The sequence below is a fragment of the Benincasa hispida genome, chromosome 11 (genome assembly GCF_027475165.1).
Source record: "Benincasa hispida cultivar pf3 chromosome 11, pf3_genome.v1.1, whole genome shotgun sequence".
NCBI lineage: Eukaryota > Viridiplantae > Streptophyta > Magnoliopsida > Cucurbitales > Cucurbitaceae > Benincasa > Benincasa hispida.
Genome location: NC_143488.1, coordinates 49591716 through 49612359, shown reverse-complemented (window position 1 = coordinate 49612359; position 20644 = coordinate 49591716). Strand labels below are relative to the sequence as shown.

At 36.9% G+C, this 20644-nt stretch overlaps 1 protein-coding gene across 4 annotated transcripts in view; it reads right to left on the bottom strand.

Annotated features, from left to right (window-relative positions):
* The window catches only part of ABCC13 (multidrug resistance-associated protein 11), an 84426-nt gene that overhangs the window by 4510 nt on the left and 59272 nt on the right, over positions 1 to 20644 (bottom strand). For all 4 annotated transcript variants that reach the window (XM_039048025.2, XM_039048026.2, XM_039048029.2 and 1 more), the window contains 8 exons: positions 20493 to 20546; positions 13021 to 13143; positions 11915 to 12013; positions 11282 to 11374; positions 10438 to 10548; positions 10192 to 10353; positions 9781 to 9968; positions 9400 to 9589 (listed from right to left, as the gene is read on the bottom strand). In XM_039048025.2, coding sequence (XP_038903953.1) covers positions 9400 to 9589; positions 9781 to 9968; positions 10192 to 10353; positions 10438 to 10548; positions 11282 to 11374; positions 11915 to 12013; positions 13021 to 13143; positions 20493 to 20546 — 1020 coding nt within the window. The remainder of the gene's footprint in view (positions 1 to 9399; positions 9590 to 9780; positions 9969 to 10191; positions 10354 to 10437; positions 10549 to 11281; positions 11375 to 11914; positions 12014 to 13020; positions 13144 to 20492; positions 20547 to 20644) is intronic.

Here is a 20644-nt window from a genome sequence, read left to right as displayed (position 1 = left end):
AACATTTGTTGGTCGCATTTTTAGGTCGCGATTTTCTAGTCTTCGCCGTTCGACCTTGTCTGTGTTGCCGACCGCCATTTCTGCTGCTCAGCATCGCCCATCGCCGACGTTCGCCAGCTATAATTTTCTTCATTGCTAGTTTTTTTAAGCCTCTGTTTGGTGTTTCTTTTTTTCAGATCTATTGGTTTTATATTTTGGGTCTTTGTTTCTTCAACGATATGTTGGACACTACGGCACGCATCACTCGAGTTTGCGACGATTGTCTCCATTCAACTGGTCCCATTGTCCAAATAATTACCATTCGACTTATGGGGATAATTTTCTTTGTTGGTCCCTAAGTGTTCGGATGTATATTCGTGGATAAGGGAAGATTGGTTACATCACGAGAGAAAAAATTGTCCCTAGTCCAAATGACCCTTCATTCGCTGGGTGGGATGCTGAAAATTCCATGGTTATGACTTGGCTTGTCAATTCCATGGCTGAAGATATCGGTTGTAACTAGATGTGTTACTCTACTGCCAAGGATTTATGGGATAGTGTAACTCAAATGTATTCTGATTTGGGCAACCAGTCACAAGTATTTGAGTTGAATTTGAAATGGAGTGATATACGACAAGGAGCTAACTTAATTACACAATACTTTCACTCCTTAAAAAGGATTTGGCAAGACCTTGACCTCTTTGATACGTAGGAGTGGAAGTATACATAGGACTAAAAGCACTATAGGAAAACTGTTGAAGATGGTCGTATTTACAAATTTCTTGCCAGCCTCAATATTGAGTTTGATGAGGTTAGAGGTAGAATACATGGAAAAACTACTCTTTCAACTATTAATGATGTTTTTTCTGAAGTTCGCAGGAAGTTGCATAAATGTTATGATTTGCAAAAAAACCTATTGATTCAGTTGAGTGCTCTATGTTGGTGACTGAAAATACTACAATGAAGGCTTCTGATCAATCCAACAAGCCACATGAAAAACCTCGTGTCTGGTGTGACCATTGCAATAAACCTTGACATACACATGAAACTTGTTGGAAACTTCATGGAAAACTTGTGAATTGGAAAAGTTCTAAGCAAGGTGAGCACAATTCCCATCAACATACCTCTAATGCTAATGTTGTTGACTCCAACCCGTTTAATAAAGAGCAAATTGATCAAATTCTAAAGATGCTAAAGAACAAATCATCATATTGTAATCCTAGTGTTCCTTGGCACAATCAGGTACTTGTCCTCAGCTCTCACTTGCCTTAATTCATCTCCGTGGATTATATAGACTTTGGAGCCCTTGATCATATGACCAATTCCTCTTGTTAATTTGAATCATATTCTCCTGTGTATTGCAATGAAAAAAATTGCATTGCCGATGGTAGCTTCACCTCTATTGCAGGAAAAGGAACTATTCCTTTGACTAAAAAACTTATGATACGTTCTGTCCTTTATGTTCCAAAATTAGCTTGTAATTTGTTGTCTGTTAGTAAAATTTCTAAGGATGCTAATTGTCATGTTATCTTTTGTGAAACTCATTGTATCTTTCAGGATTAGGACTCGGGAGGTACGATTGGACGTGCTAGGATGATTGATGGTCTCTATTATTTTGATGAAATTTCTGTTAGTCAAAAAAAAGTCCAGGACTTGAGTAGTGTCTGTTCTCCTTCTGTTAAAGAAACTATAATGCTTTGACATTGTAGATTAAGGCATCCAAATTTCTTTTATTTAAAGTATCTGTTTCTCGATTTATTTAAAGGATTTGATTGTTCAGTTTTTCAATGTGAAAGTTGAATTTTTGCCAAACATCATCGATCCACCTATTTGCCTAAACCATGCAAGGCTTCAACGCCTTTTTCCTTAATTAATACCGATGTTTGGGGTCCGTCTAAAGTCTTAACTCATAGTGGTAAGTGTTGGTTTGTTACCTTTATAGATGACCACACTCGTTTAACTTGACTTTGTTAACAAAAAAGTCCGAAGTAAAAGAGGTTTTTGTTTGGTTTTATAATATGATTGAGACTGAATTTCAAACTAAAATTCGAATTCTTCACTCTGATAACGACACTGAATATTTCAATGAACAATTAACAAATTTTTTGCAAGATAAGGGTATTTTTCATCAAGCTACGTGTCGTGACACGTCTCAGCAGAATGACATTGCTGAGCGAAAGAATAGACACTCACTTAAAGTTGCTCGTGCCCTTATATTCTCTATGAATGTTCCAAAATATTTGTGGGGCAATGTTCTTACAACTACATATCTGATCAATCGAATGCCATCTAAGGTTTTGAATTTTAAAACTCCTCTGAATCACTTCAATGAGTTTTTTTTCCTAATAATTGACTGTTTTCTGATTTACCAATTAAATTGTTTGGGTGTACTGCTTATGCCCATACTTCTCCCCTTACTCGAACTAAGCTTGATCCTCGAACCACTAAATGCATATTTGTAGGCTATGTCCCTCATAGGAAGACTTACAAATGTTTTTATCCTTTGACCCACAGATATTTTGAGAGTATGTATGTGTCTTTTTTTGGAAAATCAACCGTTTTTAAGTCCAAATTCTCTTCAGGGGGAGACATCTAATCTTGAAAGAGAATTTTTGGGACACTTCATCTCTCCCAAACTGTTGAAAATAGGGTGTTAGCCCTAGGGACAATTTTTTCTTTTCACTGTACTCTAGGGTTTCCCATTTTTCTATTTAAGCATGTAGCCTCTGTGTATCTGGTGTATCAAATTATAATAAGAAAAACTCTATATCGTGGTTTTCCCTCCTTGTGTTAGGGTTTTCCACATATCCCTGTGTGCGCCTTCTCTTCCTTTTCTTTCTATTTTTCATCATGGTATCGGAGCAAAGAGATGAAACCCTGGCCACCATTGAGGAAAATCAAACAGGAGAATCACAAGTGCCATCTGGCACCACAACCACAGATATTGCAGTTGTCGTACAAATAGCCATACAACGATACTTCCAGACGATCTTACCTCATCTTCATTAGTCAATTGGAGCAGCCCAACCCGAAGGACAGGTAGCCGACAGGGTAAAAAATCAACAGACCCAACCGGCTGATTGGATCGGCCACCAGACGGCAGCCATAAAGGCGACAGCGCGCCAGACGGGATCACAGCTTCACGCCGACCATTCCACGAGCAGCAGTCAGCCGATCGCACAACCTCGCACCGATCCTTCCACGAGCGGCAACCATTCGATCGAAGACGCCCACCTAGTCGGAGCTTTCTGGACTGGCTTCAGCTGTTCGTTCATCCCCAATCGCTGCTCGGTTCCAGTGCAGACGTCAGCACGCAGGCTCAGGCATTCGGCTCCAGCTCTACCATCCCAGCCAGCTGCAATGCTTCAGACTCGAGCCGTCCTCTTTGCCCAGCCGCACCAGTAGATTTCCCTATTCCAACCGCGATGCCTTCCCTCCAGCTAAGAGTGAATAGTGGTTTCAGCCAAGGAATTCCCGTGGGTGGCAGATTGGAGATGAGTGAATCGTCTTTGTCATATATGGAACAGAAATTTGATTATATCCAGGAACAGCTCGCTCAACTTCAACTCCAAATTAAATAGCAGAATGAGTCAGTTCAGCAACAGATGGCTACCCTCAGAGAGGTTCGTGGGGCTACCTCTAATGGCCAATCAGAACTACCCTCCAATCTACCAACTTACTCAGGAAGCCCAGTAACCTCTTTCCCTGCTTTGTCTACAGCAAATTTATTTTCTTGTGCAATAGGAAATTCTACTAGTTGTATTGTAGGGGAGAAATTAAATGGTCATAATTATTTTTCTTGGTCCCAATCCATAAAAATGGCCCTCGAGGGTCGGCATAAATTCGGATATCTGACAAGAGAGATACCGAAACCGAGACCGGGTGACCCTAAAAAACGTATATGGAAGGGAGAAGACTCCCTACTACGATCTATTCTAGTAGGGAGTATGGAGCCTCAAATTGGCCAAGTTTACCCCCCAGGCTCAGAAATGTGTCTTTGTGGGATATCCTCTACATCAACGTGGGTATAAATGTTACCATCCTGTTTCTCGAAAATATTTTGTCTCCATGGATGTCACCTTCTTCGAAGATCACCCCCTCTTTCCCCTTAGTCCTCTTCAGAGAAAGAGTATTAGTGAAAAGACTAATTGGGGTCCGAGTCTGCTAGTCTTACTCGAACCGATTCCTAACATAAGTATCAACGAACCCATTTTGCCTACCGAACAAGTCCTATGGATCACGTACTATAGGAGGAATATCAAAAAGGAAATAGCGCCGCCTGTTACTTCTCCGGCTCCAGTCCATGAGTCAGAACGGGTGTCAGTTCCAGGTACTAGTAATCCTATACCTGATACTGATAACATTTATGTTGACAATGATGCTTGTGTTGAAAATAATGTGAGTAAAGACAGAGAAGACAATAACAGCACCGAATGTGATTGATACAAGTGATGGTAGCTGTGAAGAACCTGTTCCAGCAGAGAACATTGTTGACATTGGAGGAGATCCCCTTAGAAGATAAGACACATGAGTAGGAGGCTGAATGTAGTAGCGAGTCAGAGGAGAAGAAAGACCATGATGCCCCTCTTGACCTCCCTATTGCCTTAAGGAAAGGTACGAGATCTTGCACGAAGTATCCTTTGCAGAGTTACTTGTCTTATAGCAACTTGTCTTCCCTGTTCAAAGCCCTCACTACAAGCCTAGACACAATTACAATACCTAGCAATATACATGCAGCAATGGAGATTCCCGAATGGAGAGCTGCAGTCATGGAGGAAATGGAGGCACTTGAGAAAAACAACACGTGGGACCAGGTTACTCTTCCTAAGGGACACAAAGCAGTTGGGTGCAAGTGGGTGTTTACTGTTAAATATAGACCTGATGGAACGATTGATAGGTACAAGGCCCGATTAGTTGCCAGAGGCTTCACTCAGACCTTCGAAATAGATTATTCCGAGACTTTCTCCCTAGTAGCAAATTTAAACATAGTTCGTGTTCTTCTCTCAGTTGCGGTTAATAAAGACTAGCCTCTCCACCAATTTGATGTGAAGAATGCCTTCCTTAATGGAGAATTAGAAGAAGAAGTTTACATGAGTCCACCCTCAGGGTTCGAGAAACAGTTCAATCACCGGGTATGTAAACTGAGGAAGTCCTTGTATGGGTTGAAACAGTCTCTGAGAGCCTAGTTTGGCAAATTCACTACCTTTGTGAAGTCACAAGGGTACAGTCAGGAACACTCAGATCACACCCTCTTTACAAAGAGATCAGTATCCGGGAAAATTGCAATTTTGATTGTGTATGTAGATGACATTGTTATTTTCAGGTGATGATGCTTCAAAAATTGACAGATTGAAGAGGAAAATAGCTAAGGAATTTGATATTAAAGATCTCGAAAAATTGAGATACTTTCTTGGAATGGAAGTGGCTCGATCGAAAGAAGACATTTCGGTTTCTCAACGAAAATATACTCTGGATTTACTTAAGGAGACAGGTATGACAGACTATAAACCAGTGGACACTCCTATGGAAGCTAATGCTAAACTCAGTAACTTGAGTAACAGTGCTCCGGTTAACAAGGAAAGATATCAGCGGCTTATTGGGAAGCTAATCTATCTCTCCCATACCAGACCAAATATTGCATATGCGGTCAGTGTAGTTAGTCAATTCATATAGTCTCCTTACGAAGAACATATGAGAGCAGTGGAGCGCATCCTGAGGTATTTAAAAACCCCTCCAGACAGAGGGTTGATGTTCAAGAAGTCCGACAGACGGTGCATCAAGGCATACACGGATGCTGACTAGGCAGACTCTGTGGTAGACAAAAAGTCGACATCTGGATACTGTACCTTCGTGTGGGGTAACCTTGTGACATGGAGTAAGAAACAAGGAGTTGTTGCCACAAGTAGTGTCAAAACTGAATACAAGGCCATGAGTCTGGGGATATGTGAGAAAATTTGGCTAGAAAAGGTCCCAAGTGATTTTGATCAAGGTCATGACGATTCGATGAAACTCTACTGTGATAACAAAGCCGCGATAAGTATCGCAAATAAACCCAGTACAACATGACAGAACGAAGCATGTGGAGATTGATAGGCATTTTATCAATAAGAGATTTAACAATGGCAACATTTGTGTTCCCTATATTCCTTCCAGTCAGCAGATTGCAAATGTCTTACGAAGGGGCTTCCCAGACAATTCTTTGACTCATGTATTAGCAAGTTGGGCCTCATTGATATTTATGCCCCAACTTGAGGGGGAGTGTTGAAAATAGGGTGTTAGCCCTAGGGGAAATTTCATCTTTTCACTGTACTCTAGGATTTCCCTTTTTCCTATTTAAGCATGTAGCCTCTATGTATCTGGTGTATCAAATTATAATAAGAAAAACTCTATATCGTGGTTTTTTCTCCCTGTGTTAGGGTTTTCCACATATCCCCATGTGTGTCCTCTCTTCCTTCTCTTTCTATTTTTCATCATAAACATCAGTGGTCCTAAAATTATGAGTTCTAGTCCTTCGATGCCAAGTATGGAGAATTCTTCTTCAGGGGGAGAAACACTACAAAATGACTCTACAAGTTGAAATCCTGAACTTCAAGTTTATACTAGAAGAAACTTGACTAAAAAAGTTCGAGATCAGACAGTTGACTTGTCAAAGGACCAATCAAATACTCCCATGAATGATCCTGAAGATCCAGGTATTAGATACTCTACTCCTATTTCTCTTAGTTCTTCATCTCCTTCTAATCCTTTAACTGATGTCTCTGATCCTGATATTCCAATTTCCCATAGGAAAGGTATTTGTAAATGCACCAAATATCTCATTGAAAACTATCTTTCTTATCCTAGATTGTCTGACCGTCATAAAGCCTTCACATCCAAAATAACCAACCTATTTGTTCCAAACGGAGTGATAATGCTAAGGAATATTTCTCTCATACACTCAAGTCTTATTTAGATGCCCATGACATTCTTCATCAATCTTCTTGTGTTGATACTCCATCTCAAAATGGGGTTGCAGAACGAAAGAATCGTCATCTCCTTGAGACAGCCAAAGCTTTGATGTTTCAGATGCATGTTCCAAAATCCTTTTGGGCTGATGCTATTTCCACAGCTTGTTTCTTAATAAATCGCATGCCTTCTTCCATTCTTAAGGGTGAGATACCTTTTCGAACTTTATGCCCCAAGCAACATTTGTTTCTCATTCAACCCAGAATATTTGGTTGTACCTGCTTTGTTCGGGATGTTCGGCCTCAGCATACCAAGCTGGATCCAAAGTCCTTAAAATGTATTTTCCTTGGTTATTCCCATGTCCAAAAGGGGTATCGGTGTTATTGTCCTAGTCTAAATAAATATTTAGTCTCTCCTGATATCACGTTTTTTGAACATACCCCATTTTTTTCATCATCGTCTTTCTCTTCGAATAAGAGTCAGGGGGAGCATAAGGAATTAGAGGATGATTTCCTTGTCTACACCGTTATTTCTCTTTCCGATCCTCTTCCTGATTCATCTCTACCTGTGGCTATCTCTACTCTTCCTCCCATCGTTAAGGTCTATACTCGACGACAACCTCCTCCAGTTCCATGCCCTGTACCAGAGTCTTCTTCGTCATTGGATCCAGAAATGGGTGATGATTTTCCTATTGCACTTCGTAAAGGTAAACGTACTTGTGCTCATCCTATTTCCTTTTTTGTTTCATATAACCATTTGTCACCGTCCAAATGTTCATTCATTGCATCCTTAGATTCTGTATCCATTTCGAAAACTGTTCATGAGGCTATGTCTCATCCTGGTTGGTGTGTCGTAATGGTGGAGGAGATGACTGCCTTAGATGATAATTGTACTTGGGATTTAGTTTCTCTCCCTGCAGGAAAGAAGGCTATCGGTTGCAAATGGGTGTTTGCAGTTAAAGTCAATCCTAATGGTTCTGTTGCTCGGTTAAAAGCACGCCTCGTAGCGAAAGACTACGCACAAACTTATGGCGTTGACTATGCTGATACTTTTTCTCTTGTAGCAACAATGGCATCTGTGAGGTTGTTTATTTCATTAGCTTCAATCAATCATTGGCCTTTACATCAGCTTGATATTAAAAATGCATTTCTTCATGGTGATCTTCAAGAAGAGGTGTATATGGAGCAACCACCAGGGTTTGTTGCTCAGGGGGAAAATGGAACGATGTGTCACCTTCGTAAATCCTTGTATGGATTAAAGCAGAGCCCACGAGCTGGGTTTGGTAAATTCAGTCAGGTGATTGAAAGCTTTGGAATGCGGAAGAGCAGGTCAGATCATTCAGTCTTTTTTAAAAGATCTGAGGGTGGTGTCATCTTGTTAGTCGTATATGTGGATGATATTATGATTACTGGTGATGATGCCTTAAAGACCTTTCTTTATAGTCAATTCCATACAAAAGATTTGGACATGTTGAAATACTTCTTAGGAATTGAGGTGATAAGAAGCAAGAAAGAAATTCTATTATCACAGAGAAAATATGTCTTGACTTGTTGACTGAAACAGGAAAGCTAGGGGCTAAGCCATGTAGTACCCCAATGATGCCCAACCTACAGCTCACAAAAGATGGAGAATTGGTAAAAGATCCTGAAAGATATAGGAGGCTAGTGGGACAACTTAATTATCTTATAGTGACTCGACCCAACATAGCCTATTCAGTAAGTATTGTGAGTCAGTACATGTCATGCCCTACAGTTGATCATTGGGCTGCATTGGAAGAAGATCAACCTCAGGGTATTGTGTTTTTGTTAGTGGTAATTTGATTTCTTGGAAGAGTAAGAAGCAAAATGTGGTGTCATGTTCAAGTGCAGAATCAGAATATAGAGCAATGGCACAATCTGTGTGTGAATTGATTTGGATATATGAACTTCTTGTTGTGTTGGGATTTGAAATCACCACACTGACAAAGTTGTGGTGTGATAATCAAGCAGCACTTCATATTGCTTCTAATCCAGTTTTTCATGAAAGGACTAAACATATTGAAGTTGAATGCCATTTTGTACGTGTGAAAATTTAACAAGGGTTGGTATCTACAGGATATGTGAAGACTGGAGAACAATTAGGAGATATCTTCACGAAAGCATTGGATGGAAGACGTATAGATTATCTATGTAACAAGTTGGGCATGATTAACATATATGCTCCAACTTGAGGGGAGTGTTATAATTCTATAATTAAGATTTTCCATTCTTGTAAATATTTTGTGATATTTTCCTTTTCTATGCTTTGTATTCTTGTATATATTCATATCTTTGGTGAATGAATAAAGCATTTTGATTATTTCTCAAACCTAAGAGTTTTACGGATATGAATATTAAAATGATGCCGGCAACATCACATATCACAGAAAAAACAGAAAGAAGATTTATTTTATCACACTACTATATGATTAAAAAAAAACTGATTTTGCCTCCTCACCTTAGAGGACTTGAGAAGTGCACGTGCAAGGCAAAGAAGCTGCCGTTGCCCAACAGAAAATGATAGCCCAGATTCCTTAACATGAAAATCTAATCCTCCAGCTGCTTCAATTTCCCTCCGGATATAACATCTTTCAAGAACTTCCAAAATCTTTTGATCGTCATACCAATGGAATGGATCCAGATTTTCCCTGTGCATTAGTAAAAGATATAAAGGCAACTGAACTAAATAATTTTGAAAATTTCAGGGTTGAAGATTAAATAAACAGAAACTTCCAACAAAAATTTTCAAACTATTTCAGATAGGAATAATTGATTCCTATGTTAAATTGAAGAAATAAACATAAACAATATTTTGGAAGAAAGCATTTCATTCAAGCACCTTAATGATCCTTCAAACAAAAATGGAGTTTGAGGAACTACAGCAAAGTGCATGCGTAGATCTCTAACAGGGACTTCAGCAATATCTATCCCATCCACCAATATACGCCCGGCACATATTGGTGTAAGGCAGAATAGGGAATTGAGGATACTAGATTTTCCAGCACCCGTTCTACCAATTATGCCTACCTATTAGAAAATGAAGAGATGATGTCAATAAACATGAACAAAACTGGGGACCTGCTTTCGTGCGGCCCCTTCCAAATCTCCAGTTTCAATAAACATGAATGAAACACGATGTCATACTGTAAGAATATAAACAAGGCAGCAAGGAAGCAGTAGGAGTGAAACATAAAAGTAGATAGAAAACAGAAGCATCCATCCTTTCAACGGTCTTTATTTTTTCACACACCTGTGCTCCTCCCAAGATTGTAAAAGAAATATCACGAAGAGCTGCTGGCAAAGATGGTTTGTATCTCAAAGTAACATTTTGAAATTCAATTTTTCCTTGATATGGCCACTTTGAATCTAAGGATCGGCACCCATGCAAATCTTCTTGAGGAATGTCCATATACTAAAAAAGTGAACATAAATAAAAACATAAATAACTGAAATAATTTTCTTGAATTTGAACAAAATAGAAGTTTTTCATTCATACCTGAAGAGCTCTTTCCATAGAAACCATCTCTTTCTCTGTTTCAGTAAAACTTGTCAAAAAGTTTCCCAACAAAGAAACGATTGGAGCAGCATATGACAGTGCCAGCCCAACCTATCCAGCAAACAATGTAAGGTCTAATTAATCACTCTATGTCATAACATTGAAAATTTCCATTTCTTATTGAAAATAGAATTGTACGGTTGACAAGAAATTAGAATTGTGCAGTAAAATCACCAATGCAAATGTTTAAGCTAAATTGATAAGGAAAATTTTAATTGCTATATCAACACTTTAACACTCCCAACCACTTGTGAGTCGGAAATTATCACAAAGCCTAACAAGTGGTTATCAGTATTAATTGGGAAGAGGTGATATTACAAAGGCTTGAATGCTTTAATACCATGTTAAATCATTATTGAACTCAAAAGTTGATGGGTTCCGGAAAATGAAATCTTCTATCAATATTTTAACATAAACCAAAATGAGATATATTAAAAAAGAAAAATGAGAGATGCACAATCTTATCCGTATCTGCCCCAACCACTTAACTAGATGGGCCTCATTATTGACTCCCAAGTTGTGTATGCCCAAAGCAAGCAACGCAATCGGTCACAAGTGCAATACAACGTCCCACTTAACTAGATCAAGATGGGAACCCCCCCTCTCCCTTCAAAATTCTTATCCCTATTAATCTTAAGCCTGGAAACAACCTGCTCAGCCCTCAAGATTGAATTAGACACTTGACACTGCACTACAAGTCAATGACTCAACATCACATTGTCCATCTATCAAATTTCGGGAGCATTTAGCAGCATCTTTAATAAATAAGAAAGTCAGATCATACCAGCCCTGGAGTACCAATGTTTAGTGGGAGATTTCCAAGAGATCCAATAACAGCCATCACCGCAATAAAAGAAATTATCAAACCTGCTAATAACTGAAAGTAAAAGCTAATTACAACAATAAAAAAAGATCCCTATTACTTTCATCCACACTGGTCAAATACATAGGCTAAAATTAAAAAAAGAAAAACTGAAATCAACGATAAAGAAAATGCAAGTAAAAAATATCTAAATGTACAGAAAGGATGTGTAGTTCAGAAGCTTGGATTCCATATTTCCATATATGCCTATTACTTTATTTTAGGCATTTAATTTGATTAATTAATAACTTATTTTGTTTTGGGCTCAGAATTTCCGTGCCAGGTTGACTGTTAACCAGTTTTACGGGTTCCCTTTCTACCTGATAGTATTTACAAACTGTATTTAAGTTGTTAATTCAGTTTTTCACATCAATAATAATAGTGATAATAATAATAAAGAGTGATTTTTACATCAGTTGTTAAGGAGAAGAGGATTATACTGCAATACAAATGTTGCACATTGGCAACAACAAATTTAGTTATACACGCAATTGATTGATCGTGTGTTTGAAAAAGATATTAGGTCATAAACACAACACTTTCCTTTAAATATACCTGAAGTCGGAGGGATAGCCACAAACTTGCTGTAATTTCTGAGTAACTGGTTTGTTGATACAATATGATATGCTTTGTGAATCTTGTGAAAAAGAAATCCTGTATTCGTCAAATTCTATAAGTAGAAAAATACTAAAGCGAATAGCAATTATTTGCAAACATTACTTGATCAAAGAACAGCCATCAAGACAAAATAGCATCAATGGCCAATGAAATTATGAGGCATTGAGCACCTTATAAATTTTAACTGGAAATATCTTTATTGAATAATGAGATTGCAAATAACTTCTACCCAAAACTATTTATTTTACACATATTCAACTTTTAAGTGAATGTGACCCCTACCAATACTATATTTCATTTGTAATATGTATAAGATCCTACAAGTGGAAATCAATATTAATTGGGAGGAAATAACATTCCAGGGATTGTTTTACTTTTTTCTCTAGAGTTCAGTCTTTATGATGTAATTTGGTCCTAGCCTTGTATTGGATGCTTGAAGTTTTTTCTTCGTTTCCTCTTATGTACTTTGAGCATTAGACTCTTTCATTATATAAATGAATAGTCTCATTTCTATTTTTTTTAAAAAAAAAAACATAGGACATCTTTGGACCACCTACTCTAATACCATCTTAAATCACTGATTAACCCAAAAGTTTAAGCTGATTTAAGATGGTATTAGAGCAAATGTTCCAAGGACGTCTTATGTTCAAACTCCCTGGAATGTTATTTCCTCCCAATTAATATTGATTTCCACTCATTAGTTGAGTCTTTATATTTCAAGCCCACAAGTGAGGGGGTGTGTTAAATGATATAATATTAAATTTGTCTTCACCTATCAACTTATTTTTTGGGTCAAATGTGATTTAAGAATATCATCTAACAATTTGAATAACTATTCTTCTTAGAAACTGCTAAAAAAACATTATTTTTTTCTCTTATTAATCTTAGGAGGAAAGAGTTTCTTAAATAGAAGAAATACCCAATTACAAATAAGGAAAGAATAAAATACAGCAAATATAATACAATAAGTACAATATAAAATTTCACAATAAAGGAAATAATCAACAGAAACTTTATAACAAATACAAGACACAAAATAACACCTCACACTTGAACGCTCTAATCGTTGCAGACCCATCAAGAGTCTCAGTGAAGGAGGAATATATGGGAGACCGTGAAACACTATCAAGCCGTCTCAACTCTCGAGCTGTGGCCCTATAAAAGAACTGCAAAGTTTTTTATTATGCAAGCAGAGGTGAAATTATCTCCCTCCCTTGTACAATATCTAGAACATAAAGTGCAGAGTTCCACTAGCACTATTCTAGAAGAAATTTCGATATATGATCGTTGTTCAAATAATCATTTTGGAACTCTACAGAAGAACAATATATTTGTGTATATATATATTATCTTGAATTATCAGCAGCGTCCGGTGCAATTACGTAAAGGTATTTAGTGAAGAATGGATTCCAGACAATGCCCACCACAAACTCACATGTATACCCTGTAACAGAACACTTAATTGAAACCAATGAATGTGTATGTGGAAGAGCTAACAAAGATAAAGATGTAAAGAGTTTAAGGAACAAGACCTTGTCCTTATGTTGGAAATTTCTATCTTATGGGCCACATGTGTATCATTTAATGTGTTTTCTATTTTAAGTAAAGCAAAGGACGTCACCTAATAATGAAAAAGAGAATAGAAGCGAAATAAATGGACAAAATGTGAAGATACCGTTACTTTATTTCTGATTTGAGGGGATAAAGTAGAAGTAACTTATACTTAAGAAAGTTGGATCATACGAGTCCTGGAGTATCAGTACTCATATCAAGTATATCACGTATATCCTTGGTCTATCAACACTCATAATTAGGTATACCTATCACCTATGTTATTGATTCCTTCAATAATAATATAAGGAATGAGGCATTATCAATGATATATCACCATTCATATCGGATATGAGGGACAAACATTTAGGTACATCAAGACAGGCATTTCATCTAAAATCTGTAGAAAACCCAACACCATTTAGTACGAGAAACTGAACACAATAAAGAGAAGTAAAGAGAAGTAATATATCACGATCATCGTTCATAGCAGGTATATCGTTGGTATATCTACACTCATTATTAGGTACATCAATGATATATCAAATTGTACCAGGTATATAATCGTTTGGGCTCAGTTTTTTTCAACACGGGTTGTGCCACTAAATTTTACTATTTTTGCAAAATTGAAGGGGTTGTTACATTTGCAAATTTCTAGTAACGTTTAGCTACTTTTGCAAGTGCCTTTAAAATATAGAGATCATAAATTCCAATAAGCATTCCATTTGATTTTTCTTCCCTTCAACCATTGTACTTAACAATTACAAAAATCCGTGTCAACCAATCGATTTTGATTTCTAATTCTCTAGTCTTTTTAACCTCTCTTATGCATTTCTTAACTCGATATTGAAATTTAACAGCAATACTTATTCTCTCTCGCACTATTTTAACAGTAATACTTATTCTCTCTCACACTATTATTTCAGAAGATTCCTTCTATAATAAAAAAATTAAAATTAAAATTAATAATATAAATAAATAAAACCTAGATTTATCATATTTGCCCTCCTTGATGAATAAAATGTTTCTCTTACCAAATTTAAATGGATTATAGTATGTGGACCTAAAGAGCCTTTGAAGGTTAGCCCCTTTTGTAAGTCTCTCTTTATTAACCATCATCCTACTTTTTGTTCATTTGCAAGATTTGGAAGGCCAAATCCCCAAGAGGATTAGATTTCTCTCTTAACTAGTCAGTCAAGGTAGTTTGGACCACATGGACATTGTCCAAAGACCGTTGCCCATGGTTTTGGGTCCCCATGGTAAGAAAACGTGGGAAGATTCAATTTGACATGAAATTTTGGGGTAGTCTTCTCCAATTCCAACTCAAGTTGAAATGGTTGAGAAATAATGCAGTGAAAGCTTTGCTCGTTGAACTTTAGTTTGAAAGACATTGCTAAAAAAACATTATTTTTTCTCTTATTAATCTTAGGAGGAAAGAGTTTCTTAAATAGAAGAAATACCCAATTACAAATAAGGAAAGAATAAAATAATTACAAATAAGGAAAGAATAAAATACAGGAAATATAATACAATAAGTACAATATAAAATTTCACAATAAAGGAAATAATCAACGCTCCCCCTCAAGCTGGTTTGAAGATATCATTCATAGCCAGCTTGTCAATCAACTTGTTGAATTGTCACTTTAGAAGACCTTTGGTTAACACATCTGCGATTTGTTCTGCTGTCGGGAGAAAGGGAATGCATATTATTCATGCATCAATCTTTTTCTTTATGAAGTGTTTATCAACTTCAATATGTTTGGTTCTATCATGAAGGACTGGATTGTGGGCAATGGAAATTGCTGACTTGTTATCACAATAGATGCGTATGGGCATTGTCTGAGAGAAATTCAATTCTTTCAATAGTCTTCTTATCCATATGCCCACATAAATACCATGGGCTAATACCCTAAATTCTGCTTCAGCACTACTTCTAGCAACCACACTTTGTTTTTTACTTCGCCAAGTAACAAGATTTCCTCCAACAAAAGAGCAATACCCCGAAGTAGATCTTCTATCAGTCATGCTTCCTGCCCAATCAACATCAGTGTAAACCTCAATGTTTAGATGGTCATGCTTCGTGAATAATATACGATCTTCTATCAGTCGTGCTTCCTGCCCAATCAACATCAGTGTAAACCTCAATGTTTAGGTGGTCATGCTTCGTGAATAATATACCTTTTCCTGGAGTACCTTTCAAATATCTCAAAATTCTATAAACTGCTTCAAAGTGAACTGACCCGGGAGCATGCATGAACTAACTTACTACACTAACTGCGAAAGCAATGTCAGGACGAGAGATATATGAGTCTCCCTACAAGCCTCTGGTACTTTTCCTTTTCTTTTACTTTTTTTTCAGTTGCAGCAACCAATTTTAAATTTTGCTCAATAGGAGTTTCTGTTATCTTGCAACCAAGTAAACCTGTCTCATTCAGTAGGTCAAGAATATACTTCCTCTGGTTGACAAGAATGCCATTTTTAGATCTGGCAAACTCCATTCCTAGGAAATACTTTAAGGTTCCCAGGTCTTTGATTTGAAAATCATTAGCAAGGTTTTTCTTAAACATATTCAGTCCTGTCTCATCATTACCTGTAAGAATGATATCATCAACATACACCATCAAAGCGACCAACTTACCACTTCTAGTATGTTTATAGAACATAGTATGGTCAACTTGACTTTGACTGAATCCATAGCTTGTGACTGCCTTTCCAAACCGTTCAAACCATGCTCTGGGAGATTGTTTAAGCCCATATAATGATTTCTTTAACTTGCACACTTTGTTAATCCCGAGATCCACCTCAAAACCAGGTGACAAGTCCATAAAAACCTCTTCTTCAAGATCTCCATTGAGAAAGGCATTCTTCACCTCAAGTTGATAAAGAGGCCAACCAAAATTAACTGCCACAGACAACAAGATTCTAATGGAATTAATTTTAGCTACTGGAGCAAATGTTTCTTGATAATCAATGCCATAGGTCTGAGTGAACCCCTTAGCAACTAATCTAGCCTTGTACCTTTCAATACTACCACCAGCTTTACATTTTACAGTGAACACCCATTTGCATCCCACCGTTTGTTTATCTTTTGGTAGTTCGACTACGTCCCATGTGAAATTTTGTTTCAGTGCATTGAACTCTTCCATCACTGCTAATTTCCAATTCAAATCATTTAGGGCTTCCTGTATATTCCTTGGAACAAATAGGTTGGTTATTTTGGATGTGAAGGCTTTATGACAGTTAGACAATCTATGATAAGAAAGATAGTTTTCAATGGGATATTTGGTGCATTTATGAGTACCTTTCCTATGGGCAATTGGAATATCAAGATCAGAGATATCAGGTAAAGGATTAGAAGGAGATGAAGAACTAGGAGAAATAGGAGTAGAGTGTCTAATACCTAGATCTTCAGGATCATTCATCGGAGTATTTGATTGGTCCTGTAATAAGTCAATTGTCTGATCTCAGACTCTTTGAGTCAAGTTTCTTCTAGTATAAACCTGAAGTTAAGGATTTCGACTTGTAGAGTCATTTTGTAGTGTTTCTGTCCCTGAAGAAGAACTCTCCATACTTGGTATCGAAGGACTAGAGCTCATAATTGCAGGACCACTGATGTTTGGGAGAGATAAAGTATCCCAAAAATTATTTTCAAGGTTAGATATCTCCCCCTGAAGAAAATTTGGGCAAAAAAAAGGTTGATTTTCAAAAAAAGACATCCATACTCTCAAAATACTTGTGGGTCAAAGGATCAAAACATTTGTAAGCTTTCTTATGAGAAACATAGCCTACAAAAATGCATTTAGTGGCTCGAGGATCAAGCTTAGTTCGAGAAAGAGGAGAAGTATGGACATAAACAGTACACCCAAACAATTTAATTGGTAAATCAGAAGACAGGCGATTATTAGGAAAAAACTGATTGAAGTGATTAAGAGGAGTTTTAAAATTCAAAACCTTAGATGGCATTCGATTGATCAGATATGCAGCTGTAAGAACGGCATCACCCCACAAATATTTTGGAACATTCATAGAGAACATAAGGGTACGAGCAACTTCAAGTAAGTGTCTATTCTTTCACTCAGCAATGCCATTCTGCTGAAGCGTGTCACGACACGTAGCTTGATGATAAATGCCCTTTTCTTACAAAAAATTGGTTAATTGTTCATTGAAATATTCAGTGCCATTATCAGAGTGAAGAATTCAAATTTTAGTTTGAAATTGAGTCTCTATCATATTGTAAAACCGAACAAAAACCTCTTTTACCTCTGACTTTTTTGTTAACAAATAAAGCCAAGTTAAACGAGTGTGGTCATCTATAAAGGTAACAAACCAACGCTTACCACTATGAGTTAAGACTTTAGACGGACCCCAAACATCAATATGAATTAAGGAAAAAGGTGATGAAGCCTTGTACGGTTTAGGCAAATAGGTGGATCGATAATGTTTGGCAAAAATGCAACTTTCACATTGAAAAACTGAACAATCAAATCCTTTAAATAAATCGGAAAAAAATGCTTTAAATAAAAGAAATTTGGATGCCTTAATCTACGATGCCAAAGCATGATAGTTTCTTTGACAAAAGGAGAACAAACACTACTCAAGCCCTGAACTTTTTTTTTTTACTAGCAGAAACTTCATCAAAGTAATAGAGACCATCAATCATCCTAGCACGTCCAATCGTCCCCCCCGATTCCTGATCCTGAAAGATACAATGAGTTTCACAAAAGATAACACGACAGTTAGCATCCTTAGAGAGTTTACTAACAGACAACAAGTTACAAGCTAATTTTGGAACATGAAGGACAGAACGTAATAAAGTTTTGTAGTCAAAGGAATAGTTCCTTTTCCTGCAATAGAGGTGAAGCTGCCATCGGCAATGCGAATTTTTTCATTACAATACACGGGAGAATATGATTCAAATAAATAAGAGGAACTGGTTATATGATCAGAAGCTCCAGAGTCTATAATCCATGGAGATGAATTACTGCATGAGAATGTCTTAGGATAATTACCTATTTGAGTCAAGGAAATACATGAATTATTAGATGACAAATTGGTAGGCAGCAGTTTTAGGGTTGGATGAATTTGCTCTTGCAACTTGGTAGTAATTAATAATGGGAAATAGTAAATCTACCAAACCAAGTAAGTCGAACCAAACCAGAATTGTTGAACCAACAATGAGTAGTGAACCGAACTAGTGAACAATCCCAAATAGTGAACCAAACCAAGTAATGAGCCGAACCAGCTAAGTCGACCGAGCTGAAAAAAAAAAATCAGACCAGACCGGTTGAAACAAAACCGAACCAGTTTACACTGATTTTATATGGCTTCTACGAACACGAAACAACAGAACTCCACGATGCAAACTTATGAAGAGGAACGTTGAACAAAGAAAAGGGAGTTAGCCGATTCTGTTGAGATTAAGAGGATTCCACCGATGGTTCCATTGGAACAATCACCATTCACCGGATCAATAAAGGTGCGCGAACTCTTTTGAGGTACGCAAGCTCTTCCTAAGGTGAGGTTGAAGCTGCAACACTTAAAAACAAAATCCAAAAGACAGCGACAATGTGATGGCGTGCAACTATGGCTTGCCTCGTCGATTTGTACTTGTTCAAGCCAGATCAGAATCCCCAACTTGAGAAGACGACCTGCGATCGGAAGTAAGGTGTGCTATTTAAGACAGTAGCTAGGGTTTCAACAATGATAGGCTAGGATTTTGGCTATGGCAGCTAGGTTTTTAGGATTTTAGACATAACTATGATATTCCATCTCGGATACCATGCTAAAAAAACATTATCTTTTCTCTTATTAATCTTAGGAGGAAAGGATTTCTTAAATAGAAGAAATACCCAATTACAAATAAGAATAAAATAATTACAAATAAGGAAAGAATAAAATATAGCAAATATAATACAATAAGTACAATATAAAATTTCATAATAAAGGAAATAATCAACAGAAACCAATGAGTGTTCCAAGACAAGGAAACTCCTTGGTTTGCTCGTTTTGAGACTGCTAGGCTTGATGCTTCATTTTGATGCTCTCTTTCTAAAACCTTTTTGCAGCTTACTCATTACAAGAAATAAGTTCAAATTGATGGGCCTTCATACATGAGGATTGACAGAAGTTTGAAGACTTTGGATTCAGATTTACAGCATAATGTGCTCTTGTTTTTGTATGTTTGATCTTCTTTTTTGGATTTTGTTGTAGAAGTTTTGGTTGAAAGCTGTCTTTTTGTATCTGTATCTTTATTGGTTCACTGTAAGGACTGTTTTAGCATTGAACACTTTTCATTCAAATTAACTTGTATGATATGATGAGGACGCTAAGGACTAGTTGAGATGTTCGGGTGCACCTACTGATCCTTAGGTATTAAGCTTTATGCTCTTTGTACATATCTCTTGTACTTTGAGCATTAGTCTCATTTAATTATATTAATATTAATAAAGAGACTTATTTCCTTTTCAAAAAAAAAAAATGTTGAAAAATAATGGATGAAGTGTGTTCTTCGACACCCCTAAGTCCAGCTCAGTACTCTTTCTCTGGCAAGTGCCTTCCTTTGTTATTATTTGAAGAATCTCATTAGAGAAAAATAAGAGGAATTTCAAAGCAGCAGATGAAAGTTGAGAGGAGTGTGGCTCCTGACCACTTCCATAACAAAATTTCTTCACAGCTATCTTTTATCTTATTTATTCTTAACTGGAGCCACTCCCTATCCTGGTTTTCAACTGAGGCTACTGTTCTTTGGCTGTTTCATTTAACATGTGGCCGTATCTCATTACTTTCATTACATATAGCTATTTCTACATCCCCAAAGAAATAACATTATCTGTTTTTACTAATCTGTATACACTTCTTCTATTAAGAAAAATATATATTTAAAAAAGTTAGACAGTCAACAAAATTAATATTTGACTCCTGGTGTACATAGTAATATGAAGCTAAAATAGTATTTGATGCATACCTGAAGCTTACTGTAGATATACCAGAATGGCAGTAGCAACAACACGAAGAATACCTAAACAAATATACATATAAGCATTCAAACAATTTTAACCTAATAATAAATTTTGAATGAAAATAAAAGGTTCACAACCAGCAAGGTATAAGGAATCT